This window comes from Trachypithecus francoisi, unplaced genomic scaffold, assembly GCF_009764315.1.
Source record: "Trachypithecus francoisi isolate TF-2019V2 unplaced genomic scaffold, Tfra_2.0 Lachesis_group2, whole genome shotgun sequence".
NCBI classification, from domain to species: Eukaryota; Metazoa; Chordata; class Mammalia; order Primates; family Cercopithecidae; genus Trachypithecus; species Trachypithecus francoisi.
The window spans coordinates 81,695,220-81,719,054 of record NW_022681465.1 but is presented as its reverse complement, the minus strand read 5'-3'; the positions used below and the strand labels follow the sequence as shown (position 1 = coordinate 81,719,054).

The window sequence follows — 23,835 nt, the reverse complement described above, 5'->3', positions numbered from 1 at the left end:
GCAGATTTTGTGTGAAGTAATTGTAAATAGTCTCTTTAAAGACATTTGTATCTCCTGGTGAAATACAGATTTTGAATAGAGACTATCTAGGTATATCTCTAATATCCCTTATGGAAATGAATCATTTGGATGCAACTCGGTACTTTAACTCACTGGACAGGGTCCTTCCCAATATTAGCGTCTACTATAGGGAGCAGGGTTAGTGAGTAGAGAAAGAAAATTAAAGAAAAGCACTTGCTGCAATTAAAAAAAAAAAAAAAATCATTAGTGGGCTGGACGCGGTGGCTCACGCCTGTAGTTCCAGCTCTTTGGGAGGCCTAGGCAGGCGGGTCACTTGAGGTCAGGAGTTTGAGACCAGCCTGGCCAACATGGTGAAACTCCCCATCTCTAAAATAAAAAAAAAAAAGAAAGATTCATTATCAAACCATTCAAATCTCTGAGCTGAAGACTTTGTTGTAAATCATACCTTTCATATTGCTCTAATACATATTTTAAAACTGATAAAGTCTCACAATTATCATTCTTCCATGAATTAAATTATCTACATGCATTATACAAGTTGAGTGCACAGAACACTAAATCAGTCCATAGAGTCCTTAAATTTATTATTCACTATTTGTTTCCTCTTAAAAAAATAACATTCTTATGAGTTTAGCACTCTTTCTCTGATGAATACAGGTCTCCAAGTATATGGTAATACAATTCCTAGGTATTTATTTTTCTTTGCTCATTGATGATTGCAAGGCATCTCTCAGAAGAGCTTTTCAACACACACTTCATCAATTCATTAATAATGGTCCTATAATGCACCCATCAATGACCTACTAAATAGTATAAAATAGCATGAACACATAATAGAAGCATAGATCAATTTCTGCTAGGAAAAATTAGTTGTTCTTATGACACAGTGAATGCACATTAAAAGATATTTTTGAGCCCAGTTTTCATAATATTGTGTCCGTACAGTGAGAACACAATTTTTAATTAATACATCTCTAAGTCATTATTTCCAAAGAAACATCTGTAGCATTCTTAGACCCCAAGTAATGAGTGAATGATAGTGATCTGTATGTACAGATTAGCTGCAAAAGATTGCCAACAGACCTAAGGCTTTAACAGTCAGGGAGCTAAGCAGGAGTGGATATGAATTAGATTTGAGACAAAAGACGTTTGCCTCATTATTTTGATTAGTGCAACCACAAATTTTGCTTTATTTAATTTTCCAATATTTTCACAGAGGATATGAGGTTTTCATGCTTATTGAGTGGGACCACAGATTAAGAAACAGGTTTAATATAAACTTAATTATCTCATTAGTTGAGACTTTGATCACTTATCTAGAGTCGCTTCTGTCGGGAACGTCATACTTTCAGTATCAAAAACGCCTACTAGAGTCAATTTTTTTTTTATTTTTATTTTTTTATTTTTATTTTTATTTTATTTTTTTTTGAGACGGAGTCTCGCTCTGTCTCCCGGGCTGGAGTGCAGTGGCCGGATCTCAGCTCACTGCAAGCTCCGTCTCCCGGGTTGGGTTTACGCCATTCTCCTGCCTCAGCCTCCCGAGTAGCTGGGACTACAGGCACCCGCCACCTCGCCTGGCTAGTTTTTTTGTTTTTTGTATTTTTTAGTAGGGATGGGGTTTCACCGTGTTAGCCAGGATAGTCTCGATCTCCTGACCTCGTGATCCGCCCGTCTCAGCCTCCCAAAGTGCTGGGATTACAGGCTTGAGCCACCGCGCCCGGCCTAGAGTCAATTTTTTTTTTTATTATGTCTTAAACCCTCACTCAGAGTCTCACTGATTTGAAGTCGGTTGCTACTTAATATAAAACCTAATTATCTGTTTTCCCTGTGCAAAATGGATTCCCTGGAGCTAACATTTAGGAGAGAAAGAGTATTAGAAGGGAGCATAAGAACAACAGAAACAAAAGCTGGCCACCAATTAGAACATCCAGAAGAATCCATAAGGTGGATAGCATCATGCAATTTCACAGTATCATGGAATGACAAAGATTTTACTAAAACATCAAGAGGCAAGTTAATTAAGACATTATGTTTAACAAAACAGGGGAGTGAATAACTAAATAGAAAGGATTTTCTATCAAAATGGCTTTACGTAAAGTGTCAACACTGGAAGACAGTGAGATTTGATTCAAGAGAATATAATTTGGTGACTATATGTTGTATAGGCTAGACAGCATTATGCCTTCAAACATATCATTTTCTAAGAGATTCTGTATGGTTTGTATTTTGATTAGTGTTTAGGTACTAGAAGACATGTAATTTCTTATTTTGTCTTAATTTACCCCAAATAAAAATGTTTCCAGGTTTCATGATATTATTTATTAAATTGCCATTATTACATAATAGGCCAGATCAGATCACAGAGATAGACCCAATTTATGATCAGAAACATAGGACAAGAAAGAAAGCACATCAGATCTAGAAGCTGGTTCAATTATTTGAAAGAATTCACTTTGCTCTGAATTCAAAGCACTCTGGTCCTGGGCTTTTCCTTTTTGGAAGATTTTTGATTACTGATTTGATCACTTTACTGATTATTGGCCTGCTATTATTTTATGATTCAGTCTTGATAGGTTGCATGTCTCTAGGAATTTATCTATTTCTTCTACTTTACCCAGTTTAGCAATCCTTTTAAGATCCAGAGGAAATGGAATCAGTATCTTGAAGCGATATCTCCACCACCATGTTCACTGTGGCATTATTCACAATAGCTAAGAAGTGGAAACAACTTAAGTGTTCATCAATGGATGGCTGCATAAAGAAACTGTGGTACACATATACAACAGAATATTACATTCAGCAACTAAAAAAGAATGAAATCCTGCCATCTGCAACAGCATGGATGAACACAGAGGACGTTACATAAGCCAAGTGAAATAAGCCAGACACAGAAAGATAAATACTGCATGATTTCACTTCTATGTGGAATCTAAATAAGTCGAACTACTATAAGCAGAGAGTAAGAACAATGGTGGCTAGGGGTTGGGGGACACAGGGAGATGCTAAAGGGTACAAACTTTCAGTTAAAGCTATAAAATCAACAAGTTCTGGGACATAATGTATAACATGGGTGGTGATGGATATGTTAATTAATTTGATCGTGGTAATCACTACATATGTATACATACATCAAATCACCATATTGTATACCTTGAATATATTCAACCTTTGACAATTAAATATTTTAAGATTTAGAAAAATCTAGACACTACTGCCAACTAGCTGTTGATCTCCTTTAGCCTAAGCCACAGTTATAGCTATAAAATGAGAGGTTTGCACATGATCTTTGATGATCATCCCATCTGTATGAATCCATTCTGTTGGCTTTTTGTTGTTGCTTAATTCCTTCTAAATCTTCCTCAAATTATTTTGACATTTGTAAAAATAACATATTTGTTTACAGGAGAAAGTGGAGTGTAAAAAATGTTAAAGAAAGGACTTAAAGTAATAGAATGAGTAAGTGACAGAATAAGAATGTTTTTAAACTCAAATTCCTTCATGGAATTCTCCATCTTGACTTCTAAGCTCCCCCCCTTTTTTTTTTCTGAAAACCTCTGGGGACAGTTAGATTTTTAATGTGTATGTTTTATAGTATTTAGTATTTCTTAAACTGTTGCTTTTATTCTGCTTCAAATACAGCATCATTTAAGTCAAGTCATTCCATCCCTCACTGCTATATAACTTAAGATAAATAATTATAACTCTAAAAAATAATTATATTGATTTCATGTTACATTCTCGATATTTTTGCTGAATTTTCTATATTATTTCACCTCATCCCCTACCACAGTCAATTATTTTCCCTATTTTAAATACTAGGAAACTAAGGCTCAGAGAAATTAAACACTTTGCTCAAATTACTTATTAATTACCTATACACTAGCAAGTGGTAAAACTTGAATCTGCCTAAATCCAAAAATCAATGTTTTGTCACTATACCATGTGCTTTTCTAAATATGGAAAGTATTGCCACTAAAAAGTTGCAATATCTTATAAAATATAAATGCTTATTAGGTATAAAAGCAATTATATTTTCAGGGCTGTAATTTGATATAGACTGTATAGGATTCTAATTCTTACTGAAGAGGTTTATTCACAAGTTATACCTAATGCTCAAGTATATCATGTAGGTCAAGACTCTTTGGACTCACAGGTAGTAGAGGATCCAGAAAGTACCCCTTCATTCCTCTACTAGGGATAAGAGAGTCCACTCCCAACAGTAGGTAAGCCTTCCTAATTAAAAGTGGAAAGAGAAAATTAAAGAGTTCTGCCATTATAGCAGAGCCAACCTGTGACTTGTAATACACACAACTATTGTGTAATCCATTTTCTTACATTAACAAAAAAAAAAAAAAAAAAAACTGTCTTCAGTATAAAATATACAAAGAAGTACAAGTAAATCAGAAGGCTGCTCTATTTCTTCACTTAATCGTGAACAGTCAACATATTTAGTATTTCACTTATATACATGCTATTATGTATGCTGACTCAATAAAGACCCTCTAAATTTTCATTTCACTAAAACTATGAAATAAATTTCAATAGATGGCACAAGTTAATTAATAGATCACAATTATAAAAGGACAAATCTGTTCCTAGGGACATAAGCTAGAATGATGTAATCTTGACTTTGGAGGATAATACTGATACATTTTCATAGAGCAAAGAAAATTTCATATGTTCAGACTTAGATGATTAGTTAATTACTGATCCAAATAATCCAGGAGAAGGTGGGGGGGGGGGCTAAGCTATATTATTAGAAGGAATTAATAAATGTTATATCAAGATTACTGCATTTAGAAATTGGATGCAACATTAAAAAGAGCTATTTGTTTGAAATATTCTTTTAAATGGGCAAACTATTTGGAAGACAAACCAACGGAGGGAAGAACAAGAACAAATTTAAACAATAAAAATGGGCCAGGAGAAATAACCAGAGACATGGAAGATTTTTACAATTACAGACCAAATACTATACTTTTGCTAAAAAATTTGGACATTTCACCAACACAGAAACTTTCAAGAAGAAGACGTATTTTAAAATGACTAAGAAATAGGAAAACAGAAGAGATAATAATCACTGCAGAAAAATAAGACAACTGCCCCAGAACCATCCCTAAAAAGCTCAGACAGATTTGTCTGCAAGTTCTAGCAAATGCTCAAAGAGTTATTTAATTCCTTCAGCAACTTAAGGTCTTTAATGTTAAAGTATATGACAAAACACATAATTCTCATAGATCAACATTGAGTTATTTGCTAATATAGTTACTTTATTGTTTAAAGGAAAAAGTAGATATGACACCTCAAAAGATGCCAAACAGTAGTTTGATAAAGATTTAATATTCATTTAAAAAAAAAAAAAGCTTGGTAAACGAGAAAAAGAGTAATTTCCTTTCTGAAAACAACTGGAAGCATGCTCACTAATTTTGAGAAAAGATACAAAGCTGCCAACTTTCATATTTATTATTAAAAATTATTCCAGTGCCAACAAGAACAGGTATAAATGTTGGAAAGGAAGAACAAACATATAAGTTATAAAACAAGATGTCTACCTAAAAAGTCAAGCATATTAACCAACAACTCTTAGTACAAATAAATGTAGACTAAAATTTAATAATGGAGAAAATATTATCATATTAATGTTCACTGTGAAGAAAGCTCCATAAAAATACTAACACTACTTCCCCAGAGGCAACGGGAATCAGAACTGAATTACAGACTTGATTTTATCTCCAAACTACATGTTTTGGGAAAATGTTATTTAATACTTACCATCTCTCAGAACACTTCTCTAAGTATGAATTTATATTATAAACTGCCCTGTTCTGCCTTTCATACAGACTGGCATTGAGAATCAAATGAAATTATGTATGTGCAAACACTTGGAATACTGTCCACCGGACAGTGTATTTTGATATACTGGTTACATCAACCAATTGAAAATTCTGCCCCAGTATTTAAACCAGAATGCATTAATCTTCGTCTTCTGTAATTGTATTTTATTGTAGCATAACAACCTACTTTCACCGAACAGATTAAATATATATACTTACACTCCTTCCTTTTGGAAATGAAGTTATATTGAAAATTCATTGCAAACTTGCTCGAATTAGACAATTCAGCAAAAAGAGCACAAATGATAATCAATACTTTTTTTAGAATTTCAGTGTTTGTATATTGGCATTTCCAGGTGGGGCTCCCTTAAAGTGAGAAAAAGCCCAAGTAACACTTCTTGACCACAAGAGGGAGCTAAACACTTGGTCCACTTGGTTTACTGAAGGCATCTTCTACCATACATATTCTGTGCTACAGATTAATTCACTTAGTGTCTTCACCTTGGGCTTTAATTTGTACTATTATTTCTATTACTTTGACTTAAAGTCCTGTACCTCTCATGGCTGACATCTGTATGATCTGCCTCAGATGAAAAGCACATTAATTTTTATATTTACAATAAATAGTGGGGCCTCTATTTTCATAACATACTTGGCAAATATAGCATCAAAAACATGCTATACTATCAGACAGGGCTGATTGCCTAACCATCTACAAAAAGCATTTTTCTTATAAATACTTCTTGTATTGGTTCTTCCAGTAAAATTTCTCTAGAACACTTTTTGTATTACCATTAAATATAGGCATAGCCTTAATGAATAACCTCATTGTATAACTGTACAACAGTTTTATAGAATACTATGTTTAAAACATTTGGAGAGCATAGCAAAATAATTGCAAGAAAGTTTGTGATTTAAGAAAGTATTTTCAAATGTAACAATCTTATAAAATGATTAAATGCTTAATGCAAACTGCCGCAGAAAATACTTAAATGCTAAACAAGTAAGTTTTACATTATCTCCATACCAAACTATGAACTAATCACTATTTTTTAATACTAAAAAGAAAAAATAGATACGCACACACACACACTCACTTAGAAAACTGACTGAAAAATATGTGTTACCTATTATTTTTACATTCTGAAAGGCCAAATGATGTTTGAAACTAACAATTAGACCATTGAGAGAATCTTTATTTTAATTGTAATGACGTAAATGTACAGGCTGGAACCATCATAGGAATTTTTTTTTTCCCATCATAGGAATCTTTAAAGAACTTTTCATTGGGAAATTATTTTGATTCTGCACTGTGTCTCAGAGTAACACATGTACTTCACAGGCAGTCGGCAGAATTCTTCTATAGCTTTAAGGCTTCCCCTACCAATGTTTCACCCCTTGATATATTTATATGTGTTTTACATATCCAGAAGAAAAAAATATTCAAAGGAACCCTGATATGAATATCTGTAATAAAATGAGAAAAGCATACCTGGGTAATCTTCAGATACATGTACTGCGTAGGATACACTGTTAAAACAAGAAAAACAGGTTCAAGTTACTGCTAAGGTAGACAGGCTTTTATAAAAGACAGACCAACCCAATATTACCCATTCAATTATACAGATATAAGTATAAAACCACTTTTACATCCGACATAAGAAACTTACATGTTTTTTTAAATACGCTTTCCATTAGTCTAAATGAATCTTAGTCTAACAGTTTTGAAATATCTTTCTCCCTACAAGGCTTTATCTTTAGATAGGTCTTTTATTTCAGCAAGGTCTATTTTTCCTATTATATGATCATTTATTTTCTTTGCTCAGATTTCATCAAATCATCTTTTCTTACCAAAAAAGTATTTCTCTTATTGAGTATAGCACCCGAGAATTTAAACATTTTTAATATTGTTTCCCCAAAATATGAAGTACTTTGGTTTTTTTCTAAAAGAATTAACAAAATATAATGGAAGTATAAGTAATATTATCAATCTTTCATCATGCACACACACGCACATATATATAAATAAACTTTATTCTGTTTTCATAAGGATTGAGTTGTTTCAAAACAATTTTTAAATTATATTTTAACAATTGCACAACTCCCTTCTCAGTAACCCCGCTGCCTCTATGCCCTTATCTCATATGACATGAAAATTGAACATATTTATCTGCTCATTTTCTATCTCTGTCAACTAGATAGCAAGCCCCATGTGGTTAAGATCTACGTCTATTTATATTTGTAGTGTCATCATTTATTTTGGTGCACGACACACAGCACATGTTTAACATTAGCTATCTGACTGCATCAGTGAAGCTGCCACCTGCCACAGAAAGGTCAAATTTTAGTTTGTGTTCAGCCAAATTATCTGCCTGTTACGACAAAAAAAAAAAAAAAAAAAAAAAAATTATCTTTAAACGAACATACAGAAGACAGAATCTACTCAAAGCATCATTCACAGGGTGAATCCAATATGATCAGAAATCACTTAATATATGTACAAACAGAAAAATGTAACCTATTTTCAAGAGAAAAGAAGGTCCAAGTGTTGGGATTAGCCCACCATAATGTTAAAACAGTTATCATAAGTATACTTAAGGATGTCAAGGAAAAACCAACCTGAAGAATACAGAAACAAACAAAAACAGACTATCAGGGACTTATGGAGCACTAGCAAAAGAGCAAACATTTGTATATTAGAGTTTTAGAAGGCTGAAGAAAGAATGAATAATGCAGAAAAATATCCAGAAGAGCTGAAAATTTTTCAATTTGAGTGAAAGACAAAGATATGTTGAATAAAGAAGCTCAGAAAATCTGAAATAGGAAAGCACAAAGCAAATTACAGCCAGGTACAAGTAGTCAAACTGCTGAAAACCAAACGTAAGGAAACATTCTGAAAGAAGTCAGAGAAAAATAAAATGACACATTACACACGAGGAAACAGTGATAAGAACCAATGTTGACTTTGGGGGACGGGAGGAGACAACTGTCCAGCTAGAATTCTCCATTCGGTCCACACATTATACATACGTATGCACCAAAAACAAAGGCAAAATAAAGCAACTTTCAGATAAAATAGAATTGTGAAAATTGGTCCCCAGCAGACCCGCAGTATAAGAAGTCCTAAACAAAGCTCTGCTGGATGAATAATACCAGACGGAAAGTCAAAAGAATCAAAAGCACCGAAAACTGTAAATACAAAACACGATTTTTTTAATGTTTTAAAAATATATTTGACTGTTAAAAAGTAAAATTATAGCACTTCACATACATATGATTATAGCATTGTAACAGGGATGGGTAGGATGGTCTTAAACAGTTGCAAGGTCCTTGCATATTATGTAAAATGAAGTTGCAAAATCCTTACATATGATGTAAAATGATATATTACCCCTAAATAATAACTATCAGAAAAGTTAAGGAAATATCCCTATAGCAAGTACACATGAACACAGACACACAAACTGCTTAAAAAGCTAATAGATAAATTACACAATAATTCTAAAAATCATTTTGGAGCATTTAATCCAAAAGAAAGCAGGAAAGGAGGAACAAAAAACAGAAGGCACAAATACAAAACAAAAAGTAAATACAGCCTGAATCTAATCATATCAATAACTGCATTGAATGTTAATGGAATAAGACACACTGAATAAAAGGAAAAGATTACCAGAATGGATAAAAAAGCAAGGTCTATGCTATCTTTAAGAGATCCATATTAAATATAAAGACACATACAGATTTAAAGTAAAGAATGGAAAAGATACTCCACGCAAACAATAAGCATCAGAAGATTGAGGACTGAAGATATAAAGAGATCATTCATAATGATAAAAGTGCCAGTTTGTTAGGAAGAAAGCATACCAATCATAAATGTGTATGTACCTAATATCAAAACTTCATAGTATATGAGGCAAAATCTGACATAAATAGAGGAAAAATGAACAACTCAACAATCATAATTTGAGTAATTAACAGAACCAAACCAAAAAGAAGAAAAAATTAAAGACACAGAATATGTGAAACTGATTTTCACAGAACACTATAACTAGCAGAATATCAAGATAGACCATATATTGAGCTATAACACAAATCTCAATAAATTTGAATGGATGGATGAACGTTGAGTCAACACAGCTTATACCCTGGGTTCCCTGGCTCATCTTGTCCTTATTACAGTTGAGTCTTAAGTCCTTGAATAGAGTTCCCAACTCCACCAATCAAATCCCTGGCATGTTGCTCAGTCCTTGGAAAGAGATTAGGCAGAGACAAAAAAAAAACCTGAATAAGTAGATGAATAGAAAAGAAGTATGATTAGTAATGAGACCAAGTTCGATACATTTTTCTTTCATAAAGCAAATTTGTTCAATTTTTTAACAAATTTTTTTAGAGATGAGGCCTTGCTCTGTTGCCCAAGCTGGATCATAGCTCACTGTAACCTCAAACTCCTGGGCTCAAGCAACTGTCCCCTGAAGCCTCCTGGGTAGATTGGACTACAGATTTGCACCACCACATCCAGTTAATTTATTTTATTTTTGGTAGAGACAGGGGTCTCGCTATATTGCCCAGGCTGGTCTCAAACACCTGGCCTCAAGTGATCTTCCTGCCTCAGCCTTTCAAAGCACCGGGATTAAAACCATTAATCCCAGTATTAACTCAAGGACCACTTTTTGGTAACCTGGTATGAGCCAAACATTGTGTTAATGCCAAATAAGATTTAAATAGAATATATATATATCAGAGGCAATACCTTTGGATGATTAATTTAGAGGGAATCAGAGAATATGATACATATTAAATATGACAGATAAAGGAACTTGAACATTTTAAAGCACAGTAGTTTTTTTTTTTTTTTTTACTTTTTATAGAATATAGACTCACATAAATTTGAAAAGACTGTACAAAGGTCTCATGTATATTACCCAGTTTCCTTCATTGCTTACATGTTATGTACCTACAGTAAATATCAAATCCTGGAAATTGACATTTGTGCAAAGTTTGAGTATATAGGGTCTATGTTATTTTACCACATGTGCATCACATACCCATTACAGCAAACAAAATACAGAGCTATTTGATCACATAAAAATTTCCCTTGTGCCACCTTTTTTAGAGACATATCCATCTCCCTTCACCTAAGCATCCTTAAGCCCAACAGCCACTAACCAGTTCCCTAGCTCTAAATTTTTTATCATTTCAAGAATGATACACAAATGGAATCAGACAGTATGAGGCATAATAGTATTTCCAGGCAGAATTAGTATTTTGAACAAGGTACTCTGATAGCTAATATTTAGGATAGATTGAAGAAAAGAGAGATCAGACTAAGAAGCTATCATAATAGTAAAATATGAGCAAATATCAGTGAAAAGGTATGTACTGGGAATAAGAATGCAGGAACAAATGGCAGATGTTGGACCCCAGCCAATAGAGCAGCTTTGGAAATTATGGTCCTGAATCAACATGCCAAACATTAGAAGATAAAATATCCATGACAATGGTGCCCCAAACAAGCTGGGGGAAATGTACACTATGACCCCATATGAATTCATTTTCCCGTGATCGATTCCCTTATACTGTCGAATGGTACTATGTAGAAATAAAACTGATGATCAAGGCACCCTTCTGATCTGGCAGTGCTATGTGACAGAAGCTTGGCAATGCCATGCCAGAGATTATACTCAGTACTAAGCTGAATTAATTCCCAACAGCCTACCATCTCAACCAACCGCAATGGGCTTCATTTTTCATCTAAATCAATGTCTGAATCCAAAATGAGGCCTTAATTCATTCCTTTGTCTACCTCCAGTTAGAGGGCCTGTTGTAGTTCAAGACAGACAAATAGGAGTCCAATGCAGCTTTGAGGCTTACTAGCTGGGAGGCATAAGAAAAGTTAGTTAAACACCCACAGACTCAATCTCTATTTACTAAAATGGAAGAATCCATACCTACCTTAACAGCCTGCTGTGATGATTTAATGGCTTAACAGGTGTAAGGACCCCAGGACAATGCCAGACACATAGCAGCAGGTGCCGAATAATTTTAGTCAGCTTCCAGTACAAGCAATTAAAATTTATAGAAGTGAAATTTACATGAATGAGTGTTCTCTCGGGTACTCAATTTGCTAAAAAGTACAATATACTACATTTATCAGAGACCCAAACCAACAGTGATTATTTTATTTTATGGTCTTATTGTCCTCATGATATTAGGAGACATTCCCATGTTCGTGAACATACCTAATTTTTCAAATGGAAAATAGCAAACAGAAATCTTGTTAAATGATTCATCAGCCCCTTGTGCGACAGCATTTTCTTGGTAGTATACCAGAAGGAAAATCACCAGGACTGTAAAATCCTAATCAGTTTCACTTTGTGGCTTACAGAGTTCTAAGGGAAACAATCTAGTATAAGCAGACATGGATGACTGGCTCAAGGATCTAATGCGTAGTACCAAAAAAAAGTGGAAAGAGCAAAGTTTAAAGTAGATTGCAGAGTACTGTTAGTATGTGCTGTACATAATAAATACCATATAGCAGGCAGAAAATATTGTCAAGAAGCATAAGTCAAAGTGAAAGAAGGTGGACATGAGAAGAAAGCAAAATCTGGAGCAACCTCTGAATTCCTTTTAAAAGTCATACTCATCTTTTGTCCTCACATCCCTGGAGCAAGCTCTGAATTCCTATTCAGAGGAAAAAAAAAAAAAAAGCCTTCAGAATTTTGTGATATGCTGACTTACAATTAATTACACTGAGGTGCTTTGCCAGAGAAACTCAGGTCAGTCAAATATGTGTTTGGTATACATTATATGAACAGCGTGATGCTTAAAGTCACAACTTTGAAACCAGAATCTAAAAATTATTTTATTGCACCTCAATAATTTTTGAACAAAATGGTTACTCTCACCTCTTTTTCCTCTGAAAGCATCTGGCCCAACCAAAGACATCTCCCAATAGCCAACAACTACCAAAAGAGTTCCCAGAGCAGCCGTCAGTTGTTCTATATATCTACCTAATCCTGTATTTTGTTCATATATTTGTTTAGTCCTATAATTGAAACCATTTCATAAGGTCATTCTTATATCTACACTTCCCAATCACTCCATTACCATCCTTTTCCTTCTGAAATGTCTGCAATGAGCTAAGAACAGATAGAGTTTGGTCTGAACTCCCAAGTTCATGGACCTAAGAAGAGTCTTTCAAAAGTAGTGGAAGATGGTAGTTCTTATGTAATAAAGATTGGAACTTAGGCTTGAACATGAAAGAATTTTAGACTTAAAAGATTTTTTCAATGCACCAATTCATTATCTGTATTTTATAACAGGGCCCATAACTGCCATCTGTAGCATAAAACTCCTGGATCCTCAGTTCATGCTTTTTCAACAACACTCAGAGGTTTTGACAGTACAAGTAAAAACCAGTATTTTATTGCACATTACCTTTTTACTTACCAGCTAATATTTAAAAGAATTTCTCCAATAAACTACATCCTCGTATCTTTTATCCTTCCCAGCTAGATCACACTTTAAGAATTTAAATAGAGCTCGGGCGCGGTGGCTCAAGCCTATAATCCCAGCACTTTGGGAGGCCGAGGCGGGCGGATCACGAGGTCAGGAGATCGAGACCATCCTGGCTAACAAGGTGAAACCCCGTCTCTACTAAAAAAAATACAAAAAACTAGCCGGGCGAGGTGGCGGGCGTCTGTAGTCCCAGCTACTCGGGAGGTTGAGGCAGGAGAATGGCGTAAACCCGGGAGGCGGAGCTTGCAGTGAGCTGAGATCCGGCCACTGCACTCCAGCCTGGGCGACAAAAGCGAGACTCCGTCTCAAAAAAAAAAAAAAAAAAAATTTAAATAAGAAAAAGCAAAAGGCAGAAACAAAAACTTGCACATGACAAACAATTCTCTACCCTAGCTAAGATGCTTATGAGTACAGATCTCAATTTTATTTAATCAATTTATTTTTAATCTTATTTATTTATTTATTTATTTAATTTATGTTTTGGAGACAAGGTTTCACTTTGTCACCTAGGCTGGAATGCAATGGCCTCAAGTCTCCCAAAGCTCTGGGATTACAGATGTGAGCCATCGTGCCTGGTCAGGTCTCAGTCTTTGTTCACTTGCAAGTCAGCAGTTAAAACCTGAGACACATTTCACCCCCAGACACACTGGAGCTTTCTAGAAGAAAATTCACTCCAGCACTTATAATTGTCTTCCTTACTCTTCAAGTGCTGTAGAGTGAAAGAGATTCCGTCCCACTACCCACCTCCAGACCCAACTCTAGTGTCTCAAGCTAGAAGGTAATTTGGGGCATGCTAGAAGCTCACCTTTGCTACTTTAATGCCATTCAGTTCCCAAAACATTCACTTTCATGTTCATCATCATTTCATCTTCCAAAAACATTTTCAAATTGTGCAGGTCAATCAGCTACAGCATCCTCATTCTTCACCATTATGAGCTACAATCTTTTTGTCATTTATCCAGAATTAGAGAGTTCTAGGACCTTCTTTTCCTCTTTACCAAAAATCATGACATCACTCACATCCGTTTGGACAACGTTAAGCTGCACATAGTTCCATGGCCTCGTCTCCCTTACCTCTAGCTCGCCAAATCTCCAAATGGCTATACCTTGAAGCTTGATTTGGAGTGAATGGCTCTCCTTCTAAAATCTGAAACTCCCATGCCCCACTTTTTAACCACAATTTTATCATTTTCCAGCTCTCACTCCTTTCCTCCTACTTCTAACATCCTTAAACAATGCATTCACTCTCTGTGTCTTTACCAGTCCCTCTGGGCTTCGTTTTCATCTTCCCATGATTTTAGATACCTAACTGCTCTCTCCACAGCATCTTCAACTCCTTCAATGTGCAGCCCCTACCTTGCCCCTGCAGACTATCTGATCCTACCAGCCCCAAACTGCAGATTAGGTCATATTTGGCATGCTCAGCTCCTGGACCTGGGCTCTGAATGCTGCTGGAAAGGACAATGAAACTAAGGTGCCTGGTGCCCTATAGACATGTGGTTCTTGATATCATCTACTAACAACTCTGCTCAGTAACCTGAGAAATCCATTCTTCATAGACCCCCTTACTTTTTCTTCTCAGTTGGTTTTGAAAATTTTCACAGCTTTCCAACACCCTGTAACACTCTCATCAAAATGCTTTCTTTCCACATTAAGAGAGATTATCATGTGGTTACTTCCTTAAGACATTCCCTCTATTCTGTCTCCCACCAACCACCTACAAGCTCATACTCCCCTCCTTGTATTCAGGAAGAAGGAAATATCTGTCCTTGTAATCTAAGATTAATCCATCTACTTGCTGCACAGAACTGATAGACCCATATTCCATTTGGGACTTTGTTCTATTAATTTAATCTAACAATTTCACAATTTGAAATCTATCAAACATATGTAACCATGTGAGTGGGAAAAAAAAAAAAAAAAAAACTAGCCACAAACATATTAATGGTAGCACTATTTAAAATGAAAAAATGTGTTTGTTTTTAAGTCAAACTGCCAAAAATAGGATTATATGAACTACTGCACACAGTATCTGCTCCTATCCTTCTTCGGAACCACTCAACATGAAGACAAGAACACTAAGTTCTCATTCTAGAAAATAAAACACAATCAAGTGTGGTGGCTCACGTCTGTAATCCCGGCACTTTGGGAGGCCAAGGCGGATGGATCACCTGAGTTCAAGAGTTCGAGTTCGAGACCAGCCTGGTCAATATGGCAAAACCCTATGTCTACTAAAAATACAAAAAATTAGTCGGGCATGGTTGTGTGCACGTGTAATGCCAGCTACTCGAAGGCTGAAGTAGGAGAATCACTTGTACCCGGGAGGCAGAGGTTGCAGTGAGCCGAGATCATGCTATTGTACTCCAGCCTGGGCAACAAGAACGAAACTCCACCTCAAAAAAAAAAAAAAGAAAAGAAAAGAAAACACATCTTTCTCACCTATGAAATAAATTACATATTACCCTTTACTAAGGTAAAAGGATGAAGATTATTGCCCAACAAACATTAAGTTAGTTTCTCAATAACATGTTTTCCTATTTTCAAAATTTATTTTGGTAATTTTTTAAGTTATACTTTCAGCAAGTGAGGTAACAAGATCAAAAGTAATGTTTTTATTTGTTTGTTTTTTAGGGAAGCGGTCAAGTCAGCAACTTCTATGCTTAAATATTACACTGTAAGTTAAATGTTTGGACTTCTAAGTAAGCTATTTTCTTAACAGGGAGGAACTTGAGCGAACTAAGTCTGACATTGATTAGTAACATTGATGCATGCTTTGTTAATGATATTTTAAAAAGCAAGTGAGAAAAATGGGTTTTTTACACTACCTTAGTTCCATGCAAAAGACAACATTATATTTAAATAAAGCTGTGCTTCTTTTTCTTTACTCATGACTACAAATAAAAGGACACAAATACAATTCCAATAAAATATGAATAGTAGATAGATCATGTCAAGCCATCAAATGCTGACACCTCGATTAATTATATAAATATCATTTCCATATTGCATCCCAAAAGTTTAATAACTGAGCTTTTCTTTACTGAACACTTTGGAACTATAAGTAACTCAGTATTCTTTTGATAAATATTCAGTAACATGTAGATGTTTTTACCTTCACTGTTTTATATCTAAGTTCAAGTTTAAAGTGGTCATAAAAAGTTTAAAGCGGCTATAAATGATCTGCCCAGCATACCAACATGGAAAAACTGAATATGACTGAATAACTCTATAGCTGAATTAAGGCTTTGTCAAGTCAAGGGAACAAACACTATAAATATTTACAGAGAACTTCGACAGTATGATACAACCCTCAGCATCTTAAATACTTAAGGCAAATAAAATAAGTTATTTCCAAGTTAATTTCTTGTGGAATATCAAATATATAATCTTTTTTTATTATTTTTACTTTTTTTTGAGAAAAGGTCTCACTCTATCACCCTAGGCTGGAGAGCAGTGGCGCAATCACGGCTCACTGCAGCCTCGACTTTCTGGGAACAAGTAATCCTCCCACCCCAGCCTCCCGAGTAGCGAGTACTACAGACCCAAGTCACCATGCCTGGCTAAGTTTTAAAAAAAATTTAGTGTAGAGATGAGGTCTCAGTATGTTGTCCAGGCTGGTCCCAAACTCTTGGTCTCAAGCACCTTCTAAAATGCTGGGATTACAGACATGAGCTGCCATGCCATGCCATGCTCAAACACAATTGTAATAACATCTAAAGCCCCACCCAGCAAGACCTTGCCTATCTACGCATCTCATCTTCATCTTGCCTCACTGTTCTGTGTTCTCTCTATGCTCCAACAAAAAAGACTCCTTTCAGTTCTTGGGCATGTTGTGTTCCCTCTGCCTGGAATTCTCTCTCCCCTCCTCCTCCTCCTTTTGACCTGGTTAACTCAGTCTCATCCTTCAGTTCTCAATTCAGATGTCACCTCCTAAGAAAAAATACTCTGATGACCTTTCCCAGACTTGATCAGCTCTTACTAAGGAGCAGTTACACAGTTTGTAAATATGGCTAATTGTATGACTTACTAATATTTGCTTCCCCTGCTAAATCCATAGAGTAGAAGGCACCTGTTTTCTTCCCGTTGTATTTCCAGCACCTACCATCTACCTAGCACATAGTGGGAACACTATAAATATATGTAGAATGAATGCTTGTTAAAAATATATAAACCCATGCCAGGTGCAGTAGCTCATGCCTGTAATCCCAGCACTTTGGGAGGCCAAAGCAGGTGGATCACGAGGTCAGGAGTTCAAGATCAGTCTGGCCAAGATGGTGAAACCACGTCTCTACTAAAAATACAAAAAAATTAGCCAGGCATGGTGGCAGGCGCCTGTAATCCCAGCTACTCAGGAGGCTAAGGCAGAGAATTGCTTGAACCTGGGAGGCGGAGGTTGCAGTGAACCGAGATCGAGATCACGTCACCTCACTCCAGCCTGGGCAACAGAGCGAGATTCCGTCTCAAAAAAAGAAAGAAAGAAAGAAAAACTATACACACACACACACACATATATACACACACACTCTATATATATACACACACTATATATATATACACATATATATACACACACGTATATGTGTGTATACACACACACACACACACACACCCATTGATCTTCCAAGTCTGAATAACCTTCTTTACAAAATTATTGTATAAATAAGAATTATTTTACAACCAGGAAAAAGAGCACAGACTTTAGTACATGATAGGCTTGAATTAAATTTTGCCTTTACTAAAATGTAAACCTCAGAAAATTAAATTGGCTAACCCCTTTCCGCTTATTTGGAGAGATAATATCTACTCCCCTAGTGTTGTGAAGAGATTACAAGGAAGATGATATATGGAAGAATGCAGTTTATGTAGTGAGAGATGATCAAAAAAATGATTTCTCAACTCCCTCCCCACCCCCATCCCCCTGCAAAAAAAATTAAAGAATGAGTAAAAGTAGAATAAATCTGTAATGGACATCCAAAGGCCTCCTGAATATTCCGCTCCTTCCTCTCCCTCTTCATATGGAAGTCCTAAGGTTTTTATGAGGAGAATCCCTTCTCCCAGGTGGAGAGGAAGACTGAATGACTGGATAAGCCATCAGGATAACAGATCCCCCTCAAATGGAAGGAAAGAGGAGTTACCTAGCCTGTGTCCTACACTTTGGCCTCAGTGGTTGTTGGTTCAGGGTGCTCCATTCAGAGTAAAGCTTGGGACTTTGATTCAACACCTGTGGGAAGTTTCTTGCTCCTCCTAGATGTGAATGAGGAAGCAGACAGCTCTGGTCTCTGCTGTTTAGCCTTCTCACACCCACGAGCAAGCCGGGCTAGGAATGTGCTTGATACAGGAAAAGGTGGAGCTTAGAAAATGTCAGAGACAGAGGCAGAGCCCTGATTTAAACTAAGCCTAAATCTCATTATCAATAATTTTTTTTTATTACATGAACAAGTAACTATCCTTTGTACTGTTTAAGCCAAGCTCATCCAAGCCGTGACCCATATGCAGTCCAGGATGACTTTGAATGCAACTCAACACAAATTTGTAAACTTTCTTAAAACATTCTGAGGTTTTTTGCTACTTTTTTTTTTTTAGCTTATCAGCTATCTTTAGCATTAGTGTATTTTATATGTGGCAAAAGACAATTCTTCTTCCACTGTGGCTCAGGGAAGCCAAAAGATTGGACACCGTTGGTTTAAGCCAGAAAAAGTATTTTTGTTTCTTACAACTGAAATCATCCTAATTTTAGGTAGACCTATTAAAGTGCTTGAGATGTTTCAACGTAAGCATCTATAAGCTATTTGCATTAAAAACGGAATGTAAACATATAGCTTTAATTTTATGATTTTTACCTGATTATTTTAATGCAGTGAATACACACTAGTGATTTGTTTAGAGTTTCAAGTAATATTCATAAATTTTATAGAATAAATTTTAGGTCATGACCTAAAAACAACTGTAATAAATTAGACATTTATACATTACACAAGAAAAAACTGCAAGCGTACAGGTTTTAATATTTTTCTGCTCGCCAAAGATAAAGTCATTTTCTTTATGATTTAACAATTTTTCCCCTAGTGGTTACATGCTATTTCAGGTCTTCATAGGTACTGATTCATTACTTTGTTTTAATACTATATGTATGTAAAGCTGGAGTTGGAAAGTCCTAGTCCTATCCACTGCTTTTCTTTTTTGTTTCTTTTTGGATATAGCCTTTTGGGAGAAGAGCAACTAAAGAGGGCAATAGTAATACTTTTATGGACTCCAGAATGGTATTTCTAAGTGGTTACTAAAATCAATTAGCCTTTCACTATTCATTAAGCTTTCAGAAAATGTTTTGTTCTCACAAGGTTCTGTAAAATATAATTATTTGAATTATAAGGGCACTGTGCTTAAATATGACATATTTTGATGACATATTTTGATTAGTAAGTATTTAGTTAGCAAATGCAACTCATTCTTCTCATTCTTAAGCCAATGAATATGTAACTAAAAGCCTCAATTACAAAAATCTAAGATAGCCGTGTGTATGGTTTTACCAAAGGAAAGGTGGCAGTTTAACAAGATAGTTACGATTACAATGCCAATTTTGAATATATGTTCAAACTAAGCTCTAAATGTAGATTTTTCATATGGAAGCAAAGACAGACTGTTGACCCAAGATCCAATGAAACAGGAACTACATAAGACTGAAATAACTGGTGAGGGACATTCAATTGTGGCTACTTATTTAGATACTGTTGATACTGTTTTAATATTATATTTTCTAACATATATATGAAGAAGTCCTTTTTAAGCTATATTTAATTCTGAATTTTGTGGACGCTGCTTTTCTAAACTAAAATAAACATTTTAAAACAGCATATGATTTTCACTGATTACTCCAGAATTCAGAAACTCCTAATGAGTGCCCTTATTCTCATGGCAAATAGAGTTATTTTCACAGGTTCAATAAGAATATCTCTTCTTTCATTATCAGAATGTCATTGGATAACTCTATCTGGTAACCAAAGCTATCCCTGGAGTATCATATTTAAAATAATTTTCATTTAATCAGGAATAGCAAGCAACTATTAAGGAACAAGGAATGACTTTATATGTGGAATAAATGCCTACACACCCCTCCCAAGAAAACTGGCCTAAGAACTAGCTGATAGGTTCCCAGACTTATAGATGGTGAGGAAGGTCACTTTCTGGCAAGACGAGAATCATAGTAAATTTTGGGAGCCTCAACCAGAAAGAAATTCACCAATTATATAGATAGGTACTGAAGATAAAAATCAAGTGGAGAGAGTTTCTTCATTTTGTTTTTCTAGCCTCAAGAAAGCACTTTGTAAAGTCACATGCCATCTTTCTTGTGAAAATTTCAGAGGAAAAGTTAATTTTATCACCTTGATCAGTAGCTGCTCAACAGACCATGGTTCTAGATTTGCAAACTCCAGGAAGCCTATATGGTTAATGAACACTCTGACTGCAAGTTTTTTGTTTGTTTGTTTTTGGATGAAGAATTACCTTTGGAAATTATTTATGATCACAGGAGAGAAACTCTAAAGGAAAAACTGTAAAAACCTTGAAAATGGGCAAAAAATCTCTTGGGTGTTTTTCCATTGGAATGATGGGCATAAGTTATAGAAAACTGGTAGTAATGCAAGTGATTCTTGTTCATGGCATTATAAATAAATTTTATCTGCTAAAGAATATGTATCTCAGTAAATTAAATGCCTGTACCTCCAATTCTCATTTGAACCATCTTTATTTAGTATGTAAACATAAGCAAAGAATCTTTGGAATCCATAAATAAATGTCTCCTTATTTAGGATTAATTTAGGTGCTGAACTGATTAAGTCAACTTTGTAAACACAGTAGACTTTGCTTAAAATACTTCTGGATTTTGAAAAGTTAGAAGTAATTAAAATGTTCACAGATAGGCATTGGTTAAGTAATAGCATATCCATTACAAAGATGCTGCACCATTACAAAGATGCTGTAGCCACTAAAAGAGATATAAAACTAGCTTAATGAGGCTATAACCTCATCTCTGTTAAGAACAATGCATACTCAAATGCATAGAGATGCACAGAAAAGTGTCTCTAAGGACACAAAACAATGTGTCACAAATTACTCTTTGTATGGATTTATAATTTTAACTTTTTTTGCAGGGTATGCTTTCGGTGGGTGGGGGGAGGTTTCTTGGTTCACTGATTGTTGTTAATTGTTGTTATTGCTGATGGTGCTTGCCTTCCTTTTCTTTCTAATTTTTTGGGAATCGATTTTATTAATAGTAATCAAACATATTTACAGGGGGAAACCACTAGATTTAATTCGACACATAAATTCCATCTTTCAAATGAGAATACATTCACTAATAAAATGGGGGAAAATCCCCTAGATCTCCTGCCTTGATCCTACTCATCCTTCAGGTATTAGTTTACATTTTTACTTTCTTGAAACTTCCCCCAGCTTCCACCCCCATGGCCCTACCTTACCTAGATAGAGCTCTATACCAACCCCCACCTAAAACTTTTCTTAGTTGTAATTTGAATGAATATCAGATTAATGCTTCTTTCTCCCACTAGATTGTATTTCTCTATGTATATCTTATTCACTGTTGTGTCCCAGATGCTCAATATATATGCAGGTTGCATCCTAAGAGATGTTCAAAATATATGTATAGCTCCCTTGCCAGGGACACTGAATGATTCTTAAAAATGGCAGAATATAAAGTATTTTATGTCTTATCAAAGATAACCTGAATACAATTAACTTAAGTCTGTTTATAAGTCTGATTTTAGGATAGATGGATAACACTTGTCTTTCACTCATAAAACAGATTTTTAGCATATATAATATTTTAAGGGTTATAATTTGGCCTATGATGTGTCTGCATGAAATAAATCATTGTAATAGAATTTGATTATACCATATAATGTAAAATTAGAACAAAGGAGTCACATTGTCCATGTATACATTATGTACAGAGCATTCAAGTGCATTTATCTATAATTCAATAAGCCCAAAATCATGAAAATATTATACTTCATATTTGCAACATTGATTATAAAATCTCAACAAGCAGCAAATGGCACTTCAAAGTCTTGAAATGTCAATATTTGTAGGCCATGCAAATATGTTTAAAATATATTCTGTTTGTGGAGATACCCAGAAGCCAAACAAAAGTACACCAGAATCCTATTATAGTACAGTACTAACACACAAGAGAAGCAAGCATCAATCTATCTTACAAAATTGTTCTTCCAGTCACTACATATCCTACATTGCCAATGATGAATTTCTATTATAGTAATGTTATTACTAGATATAACTATATATTATTCTGCATATTTTAATATTAATTGTTATGATTTGAATTTTAGGATGGGCATAAATAGCCCACTGTCTCAGCTTCCCTTTCTAGGCACTGCAGGTCAAAGAGTAAATCCACGTCTTGGCCTCCGTGATTTTGGCATTATGAATTCACTGAAGAAAATGAGAAAACTCCAATACTCATGAAAAATTCACTTCTCTACCTCTAAAAATAAATATACCTCTAGCTCCAGATAAGTCAATGAAGAAATTTCTCCAGCTACAGACTTTAGGGAAAAGCAGACAGCAAGAGAGAGCACTAAATATTTATTTGATCAATCAATTTGAGATAGAAAATATATATTAGTCATCCCAGAGACATCTGCAATTTAGATGAGAATTATATAGCTCTAAAGACATAAAAAAAGAACAGAGACTCAATTTTACATACCAGTTAATATATTACTGACAAATTAATTTGTTTGAAATGATTATGTCATTTCCAGCAAAACATTCACCTACATACTGCCCTTTGTTATCATGAAGGACTAAATACATGATTATTGTGACTTTCTCATGACTTTAGTCCTCCAGAGACAGCCCAAAGCAAATGAAGAACTGGCCACTCCTACACCATCACACAAACCTTTCCTTCTCCTTTTCCCCTTTCTTTTTCTGAAAAGGACTGGGGAATCATGAAGGGAAGGAAAACATAAAATTTCCTTCATGACATTTCCCAACGCTCATCGTACCCCCAAAAAAGAGATCCATAATAAAATATAGATTTCACATATAACAACTGACAAGATAAACATCCAAATGGGATCTGAAATAAGACCTCCAAAAAAAAGGAAGATGGAGCTCAATGTTAAAAGCCTTTTTATCAATCTTTCTATATGTTTATATTTAACAACATTAAATCACAGAATTTTCTAAATGCTTCCAAAAGTATTTTTCATAACAAAGTATGTCACTTAAATTCATCTTCCTCATTAGTAAAGATATCCGTTACTGTTCACGGTATGAAGAAAATAAGGAAATGCTACGCATAAGACAAGACAACTTAAGTTATGCTTTTGGAGGGAAGTGTGAAGTATTTGAGAACATACCAGAAACAAGTTAAGTACTACAGATTTAAGGAAAAGATGGACAAGTGAGGGAATCAGATCTG

General features: G+C 35.0%; 1 protein-coding gene across 6 annotated transcripts in view; it reads right to left on the bottom strand.

Annotated features, from left to right (window-relative positions):
* PARP8 (poly(ADP-ribose) polymerase family member 8) overlaps positions 1-23,835 on the bottom strand; it is a 186,437-nt gene that overhangs the window by 89,163 nt on the left and 73,439 nt on the right. For all 6 annotated transcript variants that reach the window (XM_033179537.1, XM_033179538.1, XM_033179533.1 and 3 more), the window contains exon 4: positions 7,348-7,385. In XM_033179537.1, coding sequence (XP_033035428.1) covers positions 7,348-7,385 — 38 coding nt within the window. The remainder of the gene's footprint in view (positions 1-7,347; positions 7,386-23,835) is intronic.